At 43.4% G+C, this 19,002-nt stretch overlaps 1 protein-coding gene across 4 annotated transcripts in view; it reads right to left on the reverse strand.

Annotated features, from left to right (window-relative positions):
• The window catches only part of LOC134350250 (uncharacterized), a 114,755-nt gene that overhangs the window by 39,093 nt on the left and 56,660 nt on the right, over positions 1–19,002 (reverse strand). For all 4 annotated transcript variants that reach the window (XR_010018856.1, XM_063055265.1, XM_063055264.1 and 1 more), the window contains one exon: positions 17,580–17,621. Coding sequence is in view for 3 of the 4 variants with exons in the window: in XM_063055265.1 (XP_062911335.1) it covers positions 17,580–17,621 (42 nt within the window). In the remaining variant the exon portion in view is untranslated. The remainder of the gene's footprint in view (positions 1–17,579; positions 17,622–19,002) is intronic.

Genomic DNA, 19,002 nt, shown 5'->3' on the forward strand with positions numbered 1-19,002 from the left:
TGTAATAATCAGCGATAAGGTCTCTGATTCTGCTGGGGATGTGATATTTGGTCAGTGTGAGCTGCATCAGCTTGTGTGGAATGGAGCCATATGCATTTGCCAGGTTGAGCCACAACATTGACAGATTGTCCTTGTTCTCTCTGGCCTCCCTGATGAGCTGTATCACCACACCGATGTGCTCTAGACAGCCCGGCATCCCTGAAATGCCACCCTTCTGGACTGATGTATCAATATAGGTGTTCTTTGCTAGGTTGGTGCACAGCCGGTTAGAAGCTGCACTGAAGAAGACCTTCGCCTCGACACACAGCAGGGAGATGATGTGAAACTGATCTATCTGGGTGGTATCTTCTTCCTTCGGGATCCACACCCCTTCAGCCACTCTCCACTGTTCTGGGATCTTCCCCCTTCTCCAAAAGGTTCTCAGGATCTTCCACAGACGCAGCAGGAGTTTGGGGCAGTTCTTGTACACTTTGTACGAGGTGTTGCTTGGTCCTGGAGCCGAGCTTGCCCTTGCTTTGCGGACAACCTCTCTGACTTCCTTTAGTTGCAGCTCTGACATGTCGAACTGCACATCCGGTTCAGGTGGGTCTATTAGGATGTCGCACTCTCCCAACTCCTGCTCTCTTTCAGGATCATTGTATATCTTCTTCAGATGTTGGTCTATGTCTTCCTGTGAACAGGTCAGTTTCCCACTGCGCTTCTCCCCCAGCAACTCCTTGGTGAACTTGAAGGGGTTGGTGATAAAGGCAGCACATTTTCGAGCCCTTTCACGACGCCACCTCCAATGCCACTCTGCCCGGTGGAGGACCCTGATCTTCTTTCGTAGTATGCACATCAGCTGGGCCGAGCCAATGCGCTCCTCTTCTCCTGCCTCCTTGTATTGGGACTTCAGTGCTTTCATCTCCTGCCTGATGTTGTGGATCCTCAATGCTCTTTGGTTCTTCGAGTAAGATGTTTTGGAGCCTTCCTTCTCCTCTTCTCCGAACCGTTCAGCTGCGATACTGACAATAATTGTTGTCATGGCTTGCAGCTTCCTATCAACCCCTCCCTTCGCCAAACCTCCAGAATTTGGTTAACATCTTCATCAAACTGCTTCCACAGTGAAGTCATGTTAGCTGCAGGCCATTGGATCCGCCTCCTGTTAGACTTCATGTTAGAGGGATTAGTTTGCAACACTTGGAGGTTTCGGGCACTATGAGGTGACTCCGGGCCTGGCCCCTCCTTTGTCTCACCAGGTTGGACACCTACGCGTTGTGCTGCTCCTGCTCCCGCCAAACACTTCATCCTCGCTTGGTGGATCTTCAAGCCGCGATCGTTCTTGCAGATTTTGCCACATGCACACTGCTTCCTCATCGTCGTTTGTTCATTGCCTGGGTCTGATGTGGTTGTGTCCATCCGACTGGGGTGCTCATCCTCCCCCCCTCTCGGGCATCCCTGGGGGTATCTTTTCCTTAGATTCTTTGTAGCTTTTGTGGGGGTCCTCCTCTCAGAGGACACAGATTGGGTTGCCAGCCCGTTCTGCCCCAGTTGCTGTCTCTCCGGGCTGTCACTGACTCTCCAGTCGTCACCACTCTTTTCGTGGTTGTCACCCAGTCTTTCCTGGTTGTCACTGATTAACTCAGGGTGTAAGCTGTGTACATACATCTATTGATGCTTCTGGACACTGAACATGTTCTACCATATAACAGGATCATCATTGATTTTTCATTAGAGCATTGTAACAAGTTCAACTCTAACTTTGTATATGCTTAATATGCAAAATTCCATCAAACCAGCATTGGATATTGAATTTGGACGTGAACTCAATCCCAACCCTATTGATCTGGCAAAGTCTTTTGCACAAATTTGTGCAAATCGGGGGAATTGGCGATCAAATTAGTCACATGTTACACAGAGTGCCAGACTCCTCCCTAACAATCCCTGGATTTGTCGTGTTTCACTGGTATGCCACAGTCAAGTGAGAGGCAATATCTACTGCAGAGATTGGATTATGTAGTCCAGGGGCTCTTCATATTGACTATTGTATCAGGTAAATGTGAGAAGGGTTAACTCTTCCTGATTCATGCATTATCTTCCTTCAGCTAACTAATAATTGCTCTTCCATGTTGAACAACAATGGAACGATTACCGAGATAAGCAAAGATACTGTGCGAGGGGATTTCAATGTCCATCACCCAATATAGCTTGGTAGCACCACAGCAGATGGAACTACTACAGCCTCCTCACTATTGAACACATCTACATGAAATGTTGTTGCAGGAAAGCAGCCTTCTTCATCAGGGACCCACACAACCCAGGACATGCTCTCTTCTCACTGCTGCCATCAGGAAGAAGGCACAGGAGCCTCACGACTCACACCACCTTTTTCATGATGAGATAAGGGAACTCAACCATCAGGCCCTTAAACCAACTTCACTCAATTTCACTTGCCAACTCATTGGAATGTACCCACAACCAATGCACTCACTTTCAAGGACTCTTCATCTCATGTTCTCGATATACTCTATTGCTCATTTATTTATTATTATTTCTCTTTTTTTCTATCTGCACAGCTTGTTTGTTATCTTTTGCACACTGGATGAATGCTCAAGTTGCTGTGGTCTTTCACTGATTCTAGAAAAGTTTATTATTCTATTATGGATTTATTGAATATACCCACAGAAGATGAATCTGTGGATTGTATATGGTGACATACATGTACTTTGATAATTGATTTACTTAAAACTTTCATAAATTTAATGTGATTCATGTCAGGAGGTCAATGAGAGTGAAACTTTGGAATTTTGGACCTTTGGGAGAGTCCAGGAATAGAGAGAACTTGGTGTACACGTCAATGGATCTTTATAGGTAGACAAGTGTGAAGCAGGCCTAAGATGATTGTATACTCTATGCCCAGCTATTGAGGGCAAACATGGAGGTCATGGCACAGGTTTATAAAATATTGGCTGACAACATATGGACTACTGTGTGCAGTTCTGTTCACCACATGGGGAAGGGTCTGATTTATGTTGGAGACCTTGCAGAGGTTTGCAATACAATCATGTCCTTCACAGGATTTTCTCCATACCAGAACATTCCAGTTGTGGATAGAGGCTGGCTTGGATTTCTTTAGACCTGGAGACCCTGAGCCAGGACTTAGAACATGGAACAAGCCCTTCATCTAACTGCATCTGCAGTGACCCATGTGCCTAATTAAACCAATCCTATGTCCTTGAACATGCTCAAAATCCCTCTGTTCCCTGTCTGTTCATTAACCTGCCTAAATAGCTCTTTAAAATGGTTGTATCTTCCTGCACCTTCCCTAGCAATCTGTTTTCTGGGCACCTACCTCTATATGTCAAAAAAAAACTTACCCCATAAATCTCTTTTTAAACTTGTCTCCCTCACCTCAAAGCTATGCCCTCTAGCACTTGATATTTCTACACTGGGCAAAAGACTCTGTTAACACCACTAATCACACGTCCTACATCACATCCAAATAATAAATGTGTATGATAAACAATTTGGGTCCTAGCGCTGATCCCCATAACAGAACTTCAATCGGATGAACAACCCTCCTACATAATGTCTAGGTTCTCTTAACAAACCAGTATTGGGTCCATTTTGTTACCTTGTCTTTGATACAATTGGCCCTAACATTTTAGATCAGTCTTCAGGGATCTTTACAAAGGCCTTACTGAAGTCCATAAGACCATAAGATATAGGAGCGGAAATAGGCACCATTCGGCCGTTCAAGTCTGCTCCACCATTCAGTCATGGGCTGATCCAATTCGTCTAGTCATTTCCACTCCCCTACTTTCTCCCCATATCCCTTTGATGTCCTGGCTAATCAAGAAGCTATCAATCTCTGCCTTAAATGCACCCAATGACTTGACCTCCACAGCTGCTCATGGGAACAAATTCCACAGATTTACCATCCTCTGACAAAAGTAATTTCTCCACATCTCTGTTCTAACTGGACATCCTTCAATCCTGAAGTAGTGCCCTCTTGTCCCAGGATCCCCTACCATGGGAAATAACTTTACCATATCTAATTTATTCAGGCCTTTTAACATTCAGAATGTTTCTATGAGATCCCCCCTCATTCTCTTGAACTCCAGGGAATACAGCCCAAGAGCTGCCAGATGTTCCTCATATGGTAACCCTTTGATTCCTGGAATCATTCTCATGAATCTTCTCTGAACCCTCTCCAATGTCAGTAAATCCTTTCTAAAATAAAGAGCCTAAAACTGCACACAATACTCCAATTGTGGTCTCATGAGTGCCTTATAGAGCCTCAACGTCACATCCTTGTTGTTATATTCTATACCTCTAGAAATGAATGCCAACGTTGCATTTGCCTTCTTCACCACCAACTCAACCTGGAGGTTAACCTTTAGGATATCCTGCACAAGGACCCCAAAGTCCCTTTGCATCTCTGCATTTTGAATTCTCTCCCCATCTAAATAATCGTCTGCCCATTTATTTCTTCATCAAACTGCATGACCATACACTTTCCAACATTGTTTTTCATTTGCGACTTCTTTGCCCATTCCTCGAAACTATATAAGTCTCCTTACAGGCTCTCTGTTTCTTCAACACAATCCACTCCTCCACCTATCTTTTTTATCATTGGCAAATTTAGCCACAAATCCATTAATCCCATAGTCCAAATCACTAACATACATCATAAAAAGCAGCGGTCCCAACACCGACCCCTGTGGAACTCCACTGGTAACTGGTAGCCAGCCAGAATAGGATCCCTTTATTCCCATTCTGTTTTCTGCCGATCAACCAATGCTCCACCCATGCTCGTAACTTCCCCGTAATTCCATGAACTCTTCTTGCTAAGCAGCCTCATGTTTGGCACCTTGTCAAAGGCCTTCTGAAAATCCAAGTACACCACATCCACTGCATCTCCTTTGTCTACCCTGCTTGTAATTTCCTCAAAAATTTGCAGTAGTTTAGTCAGGCAAGATTTTACTTTCAGGAAACCATGCTGGCTTTCGCCTATCTTGTCATGTGCCTCCAGGTACTTTTGTGATCTCATCCCTAACAATTGATTCCAACAACTTCCCAACCACTGACATCAGGCTAACAGGTCTATAGTTCCCTTTCTGCTGCCTCCCACCCTTCTTAAGTAGCGGAGTAACATTTGCAATTTTCCAGTCATCCACTACAATGCCAGAATCTATTGATATTTGAAAGATCATTGTTAACGCCTTCGCAATCTCTCCAGCTACTTCTTTCAGAACATAAGGGTGCATTCCATTAGGTCCAGGAGATTTATCCACCCTCAGACCATTAAGCTTCCTGAGCACCTTCTCAGTCGTAATTTTCACTGCACATACTTCACTTCCTTGACACTCTTGAATGTCTGGTATACTGCAGATGTTTTCCACTGTGAAGACTGATGAAAAATATGCATTTAGTTCCTCTGCCATCTCTGCGCCTCTCATTACAATATGTCCAGTGTCATTTTCTATTGGTCCTATATCTACCCTCAACTCTCTTTTGTTCTTTATATACATAAAAAAGTTTTTAGTATCTTCTTTGATATTAGTCACCAGCTTTCCTTCACAATTCTTCTCTTCCTTCCTAATGACCTTCTTAGTTGCCTTCTGCAAGTTTTTAACAGCTTTCCAATCCTCTGTCTTCCCACTAGCTTTGGCTTCCTTGTATGCCCTCTCTTTTGCTTGTACTTTGGCTCTGACTTCACTTGTCAGCCATGTTATTGTCCTTCTTGCATTCAAAAATTTCTTCTTATTTGGAATATATTTGTCTTGCACTTCCCTCATTTTTTGCAGAAATTCCAGCCATTGTTGCTCTGCTGTCCTTTCTGCTAGTGTCCCTTTCCAGTCAGCTTTGGCCAGTTCCCCTCTCATACCATTGTAATTTATTTTATTCCACTGAAATACCAACACATTGGAATTTAGTTTCTCCTTCTCAAATTTCAAAGTGAACTCTATCATATTGTGATCATGGCTTCCTAAGGGTTCCTTAACCTTAAGCTCTCTTATCACCTCCGGATTATTGCGCAATATCCAATCCAGCACAGCTGGTCCCCTAGTTGGCTCAACAACAAGCTGTTCTAAAAAGCCATCCCTTAGACATTCTAGAAATTCTCTCTCTTGAGGTTCAGTACTGACCTGTTTTTTCCCAATCCAGTTTCATTTTAAATCCCCAACGATTATCATGACATTGTCTTTTTAACTCGCCTTTTCTATCTCCTACTCTAATTTGTAATCCCCATCCTCTGGTAGTCTAAAGTGAACACAGTGCCTAATTAATAAATATTTTTATTTCAAATGACTCAATAAAATTAACAAGTCAAGACCAAGCCCCTCCTCCACCTAGACGACCATCTATATTCAAAGCCCAGCTGTCCAAGTATTGGGTAATCTCCTTTATTGGGTTATTTTCAGTAACTTCTCTGCATTAATCTTAAATTCATTTCATTATTTATCATACCTGCACTTCACAAAAATCATCAGGACTGTCACCAGTAGCTATTGAAATCATTAATATCTCCCCTTGCTTCTTATGGTGTAATAGTATTACCTGCACTGAAGCCCCCTGTCATTCAATATGATGAAGGCTGTTCTATGTTGGTCTCACTTCCTCTTTATTCACACTCATATTGAATTTATTGTTCTAAATTCCAGTGAGTATAGGCCCAAAGCCATCAAACACTCCTCATATGAAATTTCATTCATTCCTGGAACCATCTTTGTGAACCTCCTTTGTACCTTCTCCAATATCAGAGCATCCTTTTTTTAAATAAGGGCCCCAAAACTGCTCACAATACTCTAAGGAGGACTGGTCAGAGGCTCGAAGTTTTCGGACGGACTCAGAGTTGGCTGCGGTTGGGTGCTTCCAATGTATCGGCAAGTTTGCGACGCTTGGAGTTCATGGCAGGGAGAGTTTCTCCCTTCTACCATCTGCGTGAGATGATGGGGCTATTGGGACTTGGAGACTTTTTTTTACCGTGCCATGGTCTGCTCTTTATCAAATTACGGTATTGCTTTGCACTTTTGTAACTATATGTTATAATTATGTGGTTTTGTCAGTTTTAGTCATGGTTTGTCCTGTGTTTCTGTGACATCTTTCTGGAGGAACATTGTATCATTTTTAATGCATGCATTTCTAAATGACAATAAACGAGGACTGAGTGTCCTCATAATCTAAAAATCTAAAAATAAATCTAAAAAGTAAGGCCTCATTGTGCCTTATAAGGCTTCACATTACATCCTTGGATTTGAATTCTAGACCTCTTGATATGAATGCAAACATCACATTTACCTTCCTCAGCACTTACTCAACCTGTATGTTAACTTTTAGGGACTCCAAGTCTCTTTGCACCTCAGTGGGAAGGAAACAGGAGACATAGACTTAAATTTGATGTACACGTCATCTGACTCTGAGTGGTAAGGGTAGAGCAGATGACCAAGTACTCACTTCTGCCTTGCTACTCAATGTGAAGAAGACTGATCTATGCGGGCTTCAAACATTCTTCGTCTATGACATATCTATGACCAACACAAACACTTATCTATGACCAACTTCAAAATTATCAATAAGATGACCTCCACCAACCTCAAAGGTAGAGAATTACAGAGATTTTTTTATCCTCTGAGAGAAGATAATTCCAGGCACCATGATTTTAAATGACAGCCCCTAACTCAACTCAGTTTCCTTCACGGCTACCCGCAGTCAGATTTTAAATTTCATCTCATAACCGATGCAATTGAAGCAACTAGATCTGATCGAGTAACAATATAATCAGAGAAAGAAGCACTTTAGCATATCTCCCCTCATGTACTTTTCTGCTTGCACAGACTCAGATTCAATACCTTTCCAACACTGGACATATGCTATCTGGAAACACCAGTCAAAAACAGACACAAAGCTGGAACAAGATGCACAGATGCATGTATTTCGTGTGGTGAGTGATTGCATTTAGAGGAGCTTTCATTGGCTAAAATAAAATATAAAATGAGGTAGTCTCGTACATTGAGTAAAAGCTTATAATTCAGTGCCATGTTAATATAGAAACATAGAAAACCTACAGCAAAGTACAGGTCCTTTGGCCCACAATGCTGTGCCAAGCATGTATTATTTTAAGAATTACCTAGGGTTATGCATAGCCCTCCATTTTTTAAAGCTCCATGTACTTATCCAGGAGACTCTTAGAAGACACCATTGTATCCGCCTTCACCACCACTGCTGGCAGCCTATTCTACGCACTCAGCGCTCTCTGTGTAAAAGAAATTACCCTTGACATACTCTCTGTAGCTACTTCCAAGCACCTTGAAACCATGTCCTCTCATGTGAGCCTGTTCAGCCCTGGAAAAAAGCCTCTGACGATCCACACAATCAATGCCTCTCATCTTTTATACACCTCTATCAGGTCACCTCTCATCCTCCGTCACTCCAAGGCAAAAAAAGGCCAAGTTCACTCAACCTATTCTCATAAGGCGTGCTCCCAATCCAGGCAACATCCTTGTAAATCTCCTCAGCAACCTTTCTATAGTTTCCACATCCTTCCTGTGGTGAGGTGTCCAGAACTGAGCACAGTACTCCAGATAGGGTCTGACCAGGATTCCATACAGCTGTGACATTACCTCTCGGCTCTTGAACTCAGTCCCACAGCTGATGAAGGCCAATGTACCGTATGCCTTCTTAACCACACAGTCAACCTGCGCAGCAGCTTTGAGTGCCCTATGGACACAGACACCAAGATCCCTCTGATCCTCCACACTGCCAAAAGTCTTACCATTAATACTATATTTTGTCATCAGATTTGACCTACGAAAATGAGCCACCTCACACTTATCTGGTTTGAACTCCATTTCTCACTTTTCAGCCCAGTTTTGCATCCTGTTGATGTCCTGATGTAACTCTAAGAGCCCTCCACACTATCCAGAACACCCTCAACTTTTGTGTCATCAGCAATCTTACTAACCCATCCCTCCACTTCCTCATCCAGGTCATTTATAAAAATCACAAAGAAAATGGGTTTCAGAACAGATCCCTGGGGCACACCACTGGTCACCAATCTCCATGCAGAATATGACCAGTCTACAACCACTTTTTGCCTTCTGTGGCCAAGCCAATTCTGGATCCACAAAGCAAGGTCCATTTAGATCCAATGCCTCTTTACTTTCTCAATAAGTGTTGCATGGGGTACCTTATCAAATGCCTTGCTAAAATCCATAAACACTACATCTACTACTCTACCTTCATCAATGTGTTTATTTACATCCTCAAAAAATTCAATCAGGTTTGTAAAGCACGACTTGCCTTTGACAAAGTCATGCTTACTATTCCTAAACATATTATGCCTCTTCAAATGTTCACAAATCCCGCCTCTCAGGAACTTCTCCATCAACTTAACAACCACTAAAGTAAGGTTCACTGGTCTATAATTTCCTGGGCTATCTCTACTCCCTTTCTTGAATAATGGAACAACATCTGCAACCCTCCAATCCTCCAGAACCTCTCTTGTCCACATTGATGATGCAAAGATTGTTGCCAGAAGCTCGGCAATCTCTTCCCTCACCTCTTACAGTAGCCTGGTGTATATCTTGTCTGGTCCAGGTGACTTATCTAACTCGATGCTTTCCAAAAGTTCCAGCACATCCTCTTTCTTAATATTTACTTGATCAAGCTTTCCAGTCCTCTGTGAGTCATCCCTACAATCGCCAACGTCCTTTTCCATAGTGAATACTGAAGCAAAGTATTCATTAAGTACCTCTGCTATCTCCTCCCGTTCCATACACACTTTTCTTCTGTCACACTTGATTGGTCCTATTCTCTCACGTCATATCCTCTTGCTCTTCACATATTTGTAGAATGCCTTGGGGTTTTCCTAAATCCTGCTCGCCAGTACCTTCTTGTGGCCCCTTCTGGCTCACCTAATTTCATATTTAAGATCTTCCTGCTAGCCTTATAATTTTCTAGATCTCTATCATTACCTAGTTTTTTGAACCTTTTGTAAGCTTTTCTTTTCTCCTTGACTAGATTTTCAACAGCATTTGTACACCATGTTTCCTGTACCCTACCATCCTTTCCCTGGCTCATTGGAACAAACCTATGCAGAACACCACGCAAATATCCACTGAACATTTGCCACATTTCTGCCATACATTTCCCTGAGATCATCTGTTCAAAATTTATGCTTTCAAGTTCCTGCCTGATAGCTTCATATTTCCCCTTACTCCAATTAAACGTTTTCCTAACTTGTCTCTTCCTATCCCTCTCCAATACTATGGTAAAGGAGATAGAACTGTGATCACTGTTTCCAAAATGCTCTCCCACTGAGAGATCTGACACCTGACCAGGTTCATTTCCCAATACCAGATCAAGGACAGCTTCTCTTCTTTTAGATGTAACACGTTGTAAGGTTTCACTGCTAATCTAATGACTTCTCTGTAATGTTCCACTGTTGAGCTAATGGTTTCTCTGTAGCAGCAATGTTTGGGTTATGACGAGAGATAATGGGGCATGTTAGCCAATGAGCAGGATGCTGTTCTTTCTTGTGTGTCTGGGAGCTGGGAATTCGCAGTCTTTTGCCGGAGAGAGATGAGGAGAGAAGACGCGAATGGAGAGAGTTGATAGACCACCGGACAGAGTGGACTTGGAGTGAGGGTCTGAAGGTCAGTGACGATCGGAGAAGGTCGATGGTAGATGAACGGCTTTATCAGTGAGCTCCAGCATTGCGCATTAGACTGTTTCATGAGAATGGGCCCTTTTTCGTTTTCTTTACTAACCATATAGTCAAATTAAGAATTATAAAGCTCAATCATTTAATTGCATATTGTATACTCTTTGTTATTTCATGGTACTGATTTGTAACAGGGGACACATTGTGCAGCATCCACCCAAACGAAATTTCTTAAGTTTGGTCAGGCCGGGGGTGGGGGGCTTGCTATCATCCCCTATATTAAGCCGCCAGCCGAAGCCGGAGTTACATAGGCTTATCTACATATTGTGTCAGAAAGCTGTCCTGAACACACCTAACCAACACCACCCCATCTAAACCCCTTGCTCCAGGGAGATGCAAATCAGTATTGGGGAAATTAAAATTGCCCACCGTGACAACCCTGTTGTTATTGTATCTGTCCAGAATCTGTCTCCCTATCTGCTCCATGATGTCTCTGTTACTATTGAGTTGTCTATAAAAAACACCCAGTAGGGTTTCTTTTCCTAACTTCCACCCACAGAGACTCAGTAGACAATCCCTCCATGACTTCCTCCTTTTCTGCAGCCGTGACACTATCTCTGATCAGCAGTGCAACACCCCCACCTCTTTTGCCTCCCTCCCTGTCCTTTCAGAAACATCTAAAACCTGACACTCTAAGCAGCCATTCCTGCCCCTGAGCCATCCAAGTTTCTGTAATGACCACAACATCATAGCTCCAAGTATTGATCCACTCTCTGAACTCATCCGCTTTGTTCATGATACTCCTTGCATTACAATAGACACATCTCAAACCATCAGTTTGAGTGTATCCCTTCTCTATCGCCTGTCATTCCTCCCTCTCACGCCGTCTACAAGCTTCTCGATTTCTGACCCAACTGTCCCTTTCTCCATCTCTTCAGTTCGGTTCCCACCCCCAGTGATTCTAGTTTAAACTCTCCCCAATAGCCTTATCAAACCTCCCTGCAAGGATATTAGTCCCCAACAGATTCAAGTGCTGCTCGTTCTTTTTGTACAGGTCACGCCTGCCCCAAAAGAGGTCCCAAAGCTCCAGAATCCCTCCCCGGCTCCAATCCCTCAGCCACGCATTTATCCTCCACCTCACTCTATTCCTATACTCACTGTCACGTGGCACAGGCAATAATCCCGAGATTACTACCTTTGAGGTCCTGCATCTCAACTTCCTTCCTAACCCCCCTGTAGTCTTTTTTCAGGACCTCTTCGCTTTTCTTACCTATGTCATTGGTACCAATATGTACCACGACCTCTGGCTGTTCTCCTTCCCACTTCAGGATATCGTGGACATGATCAGAAACACCCCAGTCCCTGGCACCTGGCAGGCAAATGACCATCTGTGTTTCTTTCCTGCATCCACAGAGTCGCCTGTCTGACCCCATAACTATAGAATCCCCTATCACTGCTGCCATCCTTTTTCTTTCCCTACCCTTCTGAGCCACAGGACCAGATTCTGTGCCAGAGGCGTAGCCACTGTTGCTTCCCCCAGGTGGGTTGTTCCTCCCCCGCCCCAACATTATGTCAACGGGAGTACTTATTGTTAAGGGGGACGGCCACAGAGGTGCTCTTCAGTATCTGATTTTGCCCTTCCCTCTCCTGACTGTTACACAATCATCTGTATCCCAAGGTAATGTTCTTGGTAATTTGGTCTTGAGGCCCAACAGAATAGCATGGCATGGCCACATAAAATTGGGTTGAAAGAACAAGTAGTGAACGGATCAGTAGAAAAAATTGCAGGCAATTGCTGTCTTTGCACTCAAGGAGCAAGGGCCAAGGTCAGGAAACTGCCTCCTCCTCCAACAGCTTGAAGTAGCAACAGTGCCTGTTCATGGGACTGGAGCTCAGTGAATATTCCATCTCTGATTGCAGGTTCTATTCTGCTCTTCCATTGAGCTTACTGTGAACAAGTAGACACAAGGAAATCTGCAGATGCTGGAATTTCAAGCAACACACATAAAAGTTGCTGGTGAACGCAACAGGCCAGGCAGCATCTCTAGCAAGAGGTACAGTCGATGTTTCGGGCCAAGACCCTTCATCAGGACTTCGTCAGAAAGCAGGATTTCCCAATGGCCACACATTTTAATTCCACGTCCCATTCCCATTCTGATATGTCTATCCACGGCCTCCTCTACTGTAAAGATGAAGCCACACTCAGGTTGGAGGAACAACACCTTATATTCCGTCTGAGTAGCCTCCAACCTGATGGCATGAATATTGACTTCTCAAACTTCCGCTAATGCCCCACCTCCCCCTCGTACCCTACCCATTATTTATTTATTTATATACACACATTCTTTTTCTCTCTCACCTTTTTCTCCCTCTGTCCCTCTCGCTATACCCCTTGCCCATTCTCTGGGCTTCCCCCCTCCCGCTTTCTTTCTCCCTAGGCCTCCCGTCCCATGATCCTCTCATATCCCTTTTGCCAATCAACTGTCCAGTTCTTGGTTCCATCCCTCCCCCTCCTGTCTTCCCCTATCATTTCCGATCTCCCCCTCTCCCTCCCACTTTCAAATCTCTTACTAGCTATTCCTCCAGTTAGTCCTGACGAAGGGTCTCGGCCCGAAACGTCGACTGTACCTCTTCCTAGAGATGCTGCCTGGCCTGCTGCGTTCACCAGCAACTTTTATTTGTGACCAAGTAGAATTATTTTCTGCATGTAGCCTTGCCCCTCCAGATGTAATTGATTACAAGACAGCAAAAAAAACCTCAGTTACATACAACATCAAACCAAGAACAATGCAACACAGTAATGTATTTCAGCTCATGATGTTGTAAACCTACTCCACAAACAATCTAACTTTCATTTCTACATAGCCCAGGAGCTAGTGCAAGGGGCAAGGCTTCAGAGTGATGGATGATTCAATGTCTTCTGGGAAAGATAAAAGGATGGATTACTCCTCAACCAAAGGGGGACCAATATCCTTGCAGGCAAATTTGCTGTATCTGTTTATGAGGGTTGAAACCAATTTGGCATGGAATGGGAACCGGAGTGATAGTGCTGAGGATGAGGTAGTTGGTTTACAAAAGCAGAGTGTAGTTACTCTGCTAGCAAGGAGAGGCTGATAATAGGGAAAAATTGCAGTCAACAGGATGAGTAGCAATGCAAAAGACCTACAAAATTGAAACGGGTGAATACAGGACTGAAGGTGTTATATTTGAATGTGTTCCGTATATGAACAAGGTAGATGAATATGTAGCACAGCTACAGATTGGCATGTATGACATTGTGGCCAACACTGAATCATGGCTGAAAGAAGATTACAGCTGAGACCTTAATGTCCAAGGATACATATTGTATTGAAAGAACAGGCAGGAAAGCAGAGGGCGTGGAAAGATTCTGTTGAAATCAGATCATTAAAAAGAGGTGGCATAGGGTTGGAAGGTGTTAAATCCTTGCTCATAGACCAAACAAACTGCAAGGGTAAAAGGGCCCTGATGGGAGGTATCTGCAGACTACCAAACAGCAATAAGTATGTGGTCTACAACTTACAATGCGAAATAGAAATGCATGCCAAAAGGGCTTCGTTACATGGTCATGCAGGATTTCATGTGCAGGTAGATTAGGAAAATCAAGTTGGTGCTGGATCCCAAGAGGGAGAATTTCTAGAATGCCCATGAGATGACTTTTTAGGAAGCTCATGGTTGAGGACACTAAGGGATCAGCTGTTTTTGATTGGATGTTGTGTAATGAACCGGAATTATTTGCAGAGCTTAAGGTAAGGGAATTAAAGAGGATACCAAAAGTTTCTTCAGATACACGAAGTGTTAAAAAAGAGGTGAGAGTAGATATCAGACCACTGAAAAATGATGCCAGAGAGGTAGTAATGGGGGAACAAGGAAATAGTGGACAAAGTGAATGAGTATTTTGCATCAGTTCTCATTGTGGAAGACACTAGCAGTATCTAGGATGTTCCAGAGTGCCAGGGGGCAGAGTGTGTGAAGTTGCCATTATGAGAAGTTTCTTGGGAAATTGAAAGGTCTCAGAGTAGATACGTCACCTGGACCAGATGGTATACACCCCAGGGTTCCGAAGGAGGTGGCTGATGAGATTGTGGAGGCATTAGTAAGGATCTTTCAAGAATCAATTGATTCTGGCATAGTTCTGTACGAATTGAAAATTGTAAATGTCACTACTCTTCAAGAAGGGAGAGAGGCAGAAAAAAGGAAGATATAGGCCAGTTACTCTGAATTCGGAGGATCGGAAAGATGTTGAAGTCAATTGTTAACGATGTGGTTTTGGGGTACTTGGACCGTAATCAGCATGGTTTCCTTAAGTGAATATCTTGCCTGACAAAGGCTGCTTACCAAGTTAAGAGTTTATGGTATTACAGGAAATATACTAGCATGGATAAAGAATTGGTTGATTAGCAGGAGGCAAATAGTGATAATAATGGAAACCTTTCCCGGTTGGCTTCCAGTGACTAGTTGTGTTCCACATAGGCATGTGTTGGGTCTTGATACGTTATATGTCAATGACTTGGATGACAGAAGTGATAGCTTTTAGCTAAGTTTGTGGGCAATACGAAGGTAATTTTGAGGAAGGAGAGAGGCCACAGAAGGACTTAGACGAGTTAGGAGAATGGGAAAAAAGTGGCAGATGGAATATCATGTAGGGAAGTTAGAAGAAATAAAAGGTTAGACTATTTTCTGCATGGATAGAAAATTCAAAAATCTGAAGTGCAAAGGGGCTTGGGTATTCCCATGCAGGATTCCCTAAATGGTAGTTTTCAGGTTGAGTGGGTAATGAGGAAAGCAAATGTAAAGTTTGCATTAATTTCGGGAGGACTAGAACATAAAAGCAATAATGTAATGTTGAGGCTGTATAAAGCACTGATGAGGCCTCACTTAGAGTACTGTGAGTAGTTGTGGGCCCCTTCTCTCAGAAGGAATGTGCTGAAACTTGAGAAGGTTTCCGGTGCTATAGGATGATTCCAGAGTTATTGAACATGATAGCCAGCGCAATTACCTTGAAACGGCCGGACCAACAGCATAAAAACTCCGGCTTACTCAGGGCAGGACCGTCACCTGAGCCAGTGCGGCAATGTACGTTCTGGGCCGCCGAGAATGGTGGATTCTAAGTTGCTTCGGTGCCCGGGGTTGCTTCGGGAATTCGGTCTCTTCGTGTCCAGTTAAGTGATTGCTGGCTGCATGTCTCTTCATGTGCTACTCAAGATACGAATTGCCTGTCGTCGTTTGGTTTTGTCGTTCTCGTGTCCAGCTGAGTATTGCCGGCCGTTTGCCGCTACTCCGAGACAAGATACGAACTGTCTGTCTTTGTTGGTTTTGTCGTTTCGTGTCCAGGTGAGTTTTGCCTGCCGTTTGCCGCTTCATGTGCTACTCCGTATCAAGATGAGAATTGTCTGCCGTTGTTTGGTTTTGTCGTTTCGTGCCCAGCTAAGTATTGCCGGCTGTTTGCATCTTCAGGCGCTACTTTGTGTCAAGATAAGAATTGCCTGCTGTTTATCTGCGCACAAACATGATAAATATCGATTTACAGACTCTTGGACTATTGGAGTCTGGGTGCGCCAAACAGTCGTTCTCTTGTCCAGCCGCGGTGATATATGCCATTGGAGCTATTGGACTATATGCTATTTCTGCTGGGAATCACTATCCTTGTTATATTTTAAAGAACACTTCACACAGCGAATGTCTAATCAAGTTAACACAGCCCTCCCTAATGTACCTGTAAAGGATTACAGGTAGCTGCTAAAATGACTAATGGTTTACTCTCAGCAGTCATTTGTACATCATTCATCCTCCTTTCCCTGCCTGAACAGGTCCGGTCAGTAAGGCCACTAACATAAGGACAGCTGCGAAACAGTCATGGCCGGGCCTGGGTGTTTACCACATTGGAAGTGCCGACCGTCTGCAGCTTCAACAGTACCAGCATAATAGGGCATCAGAGGTCTGTGGATACTGTGTGGACAACTTGCGGGGTCGTCTACTGTTCGCTATCACTCTCCGTTCGCGCGTGCTACCAAGTAGATCAGTGAGCTGACGCAAAATGAGACTCCGCTTTGTTATGTACCTTCGCACTGTCTGTTTCAAAAGGCTGGATTTGCAGGTGCCTGTCCATTTCAGTTCAACCTCCTATTTCCACTTTGACATGACCTTGTGCTGGCATTTTGAGGGCAAACTCTCTTTAGAGGAACATTTATTCGACTGGATTATTACCAACCTTCTAACATGAATACAGTATTGACTTATCCAATTTATTTTAACTCTAAACCCATCCCTACATCTGCATTTCTCCGGTCATCTGAAGCTACATCTGAAATTCAATTCAGATATGAAGACTGGTTGCTGCTGTAATTAATTTGCTATATTCCATATCTCCAAATTACGGCCTAACAGCCTCTATACCTTCAGCTCTCTAGATGCTATTTATTGCAAGAGAGCAATACAATCGAGTTACAAGCAAAGGAAATACATTGCGTTTGTGTGGCAACAAACTTCAGAGATTCACAACCACCTGGGTGAAGATGATCTTCCTCACTTCATTTCTAAACATACGTCTCTTCATTCTGAGGCTTTTCTTGCGGATTTAAGATTCCCCTACGACTGGGAAGACTCTCCGCATTTCCTGCCACTTAAGTATCAGATGGGTTTCAATGCGATCTATACCTGCAGCCCCAATACTTCTGAACAGCATCGTATAAAAGCCTAGACACATCAACAAACATCATTACATGTGCCGTCTTTACTACTCGACCTGAAAGTTTAACTTGAAGAAGCCATTTCTCAGCAGAAATACATTTTTAATGAAACAGTGTTGCGAAGCAGTTCCTTTCTTCTCCTTAATGGCCCCAACAGTCTCCTCTGTGCAGGCACAATCACTTATAAGAGACATGAAGCATAAAATGTATCAAAATGAACAATTTACCTGTTGTCAAAAGAGATGTATTAGTCTGAGAAGCAGTTGTTCCTACAGAAGAAAAACAAAAGTAATTGTTATTTTCAAGGCAAAACGACTTCTGTAAAGATTGGCGCAAAACACTTCGCCTATCTGTTCAAAGTAATGATAATTCTAGACCGATAAATAGAGGCGTGCTTCATGCATCAGGATTAAGAGGAACATGTAGCAAATTTTATTTAATCTCAAGGAATCTATGAACAAATCAGTTATGTTTGTCACTCCTAAAACACTCTGAATCTGTCGGCTGCGTAAGTCTGGGGAAGGCAATCTCTGGCCCCACCAAAAGTGTGATACTAACGCGCAAGCACACTCCCACCCCGCAAACCGCCTGCGGATGCCGAGTGATTCATTACCCTGCTACAAATAGGTGGTATAAGTAACAGTCAGTACACAACATAGCATTAAAAGATTCAGCTTTCTAATTCTTCATTTGACTGAAATGTCAGTAAAGAAACAGCAAAAAGACAGGAAAGGGCCCTTGTTAATGAAACAGTCAAATGTGAAGAAGTTGGAGTCACCGTTTCTGCTTGGTCAATCCTCCTTCGATCTCACACCGAGCTCTGTTGAATCAAGGCACCGCTCCAGGTCGAATCCTACGATCTCTTCTTTCTGGCAGCGTCTCTCTTCTTCCCCTTAAAAATAGCCCCAGCCCCACCTTAGTGTCCCGAGAAGCCAACCCTTAGTCCGGCCATCCTAACTGGATAGCACACAATTCTCCTATCCCTTATCTTCAATAGTAACCCAAACAAGCAGCTTACAAAGAACAGCACAATATGAAATACAGATCTTCAACAGTTTAAAGAAATATGAACCAGGGCATTACACGCTGACAGATGAAATTAACTGAAAGAGAAACATGCAGCTGGACGATGCCTCTCTTATTTTTTTCATGTTTAGCGAGTTGCGCACTTATTTGTGAAAACCAACATTGGAGACCCCGATGCTCTGGGATGATTCCAGAGATATTGACATGTCGGCCAATGTAGTCGCTTTGAAACTGCCGGAGATTTGGGAGCAAAATGGCATTGCTTGGCTTGTAGAAGGCGAAGTCAAATTCGGGCTGCAATAAATCACCGCCTACAACATTATATATTTGTAGGTGAAAGTATCGCCAAGCAACTGCATGTTTGTGAGAATGGTGAGTCAACGAGAACTCCCACCTACACATGATAAATACCGATTTCAGAATACTCACCTCTTGCAGGTTCTTGGACTCTTGGAGTCTGAGTGCGCCAGACAGTCATTCTCTTGTCCAGCCGGGGTGTTCCTAAGCCAGTGGAGCTACTAGACTATATGCTGTCTCTGCTTGCATTCACTATCCTTGTTTTATTTTTAAAGAATTCTTCATACAAGAAATGTCTAATCAAGTTCACACATCCCTCGCTAATAT

Source organism: Mobula hypostoma, chromosome 8 (assembly GCF_963921235.1).
Source record: "Mobula hypostoma chromosome 8, sMobHyp1.1, whole genome shotgun sequence".
NCBI lineage: Eukaryota > Metazoa > Chordata > Chondrichthyes > Myliobatiformes > Myliobatidae > Mobula > Mobula hypostoma.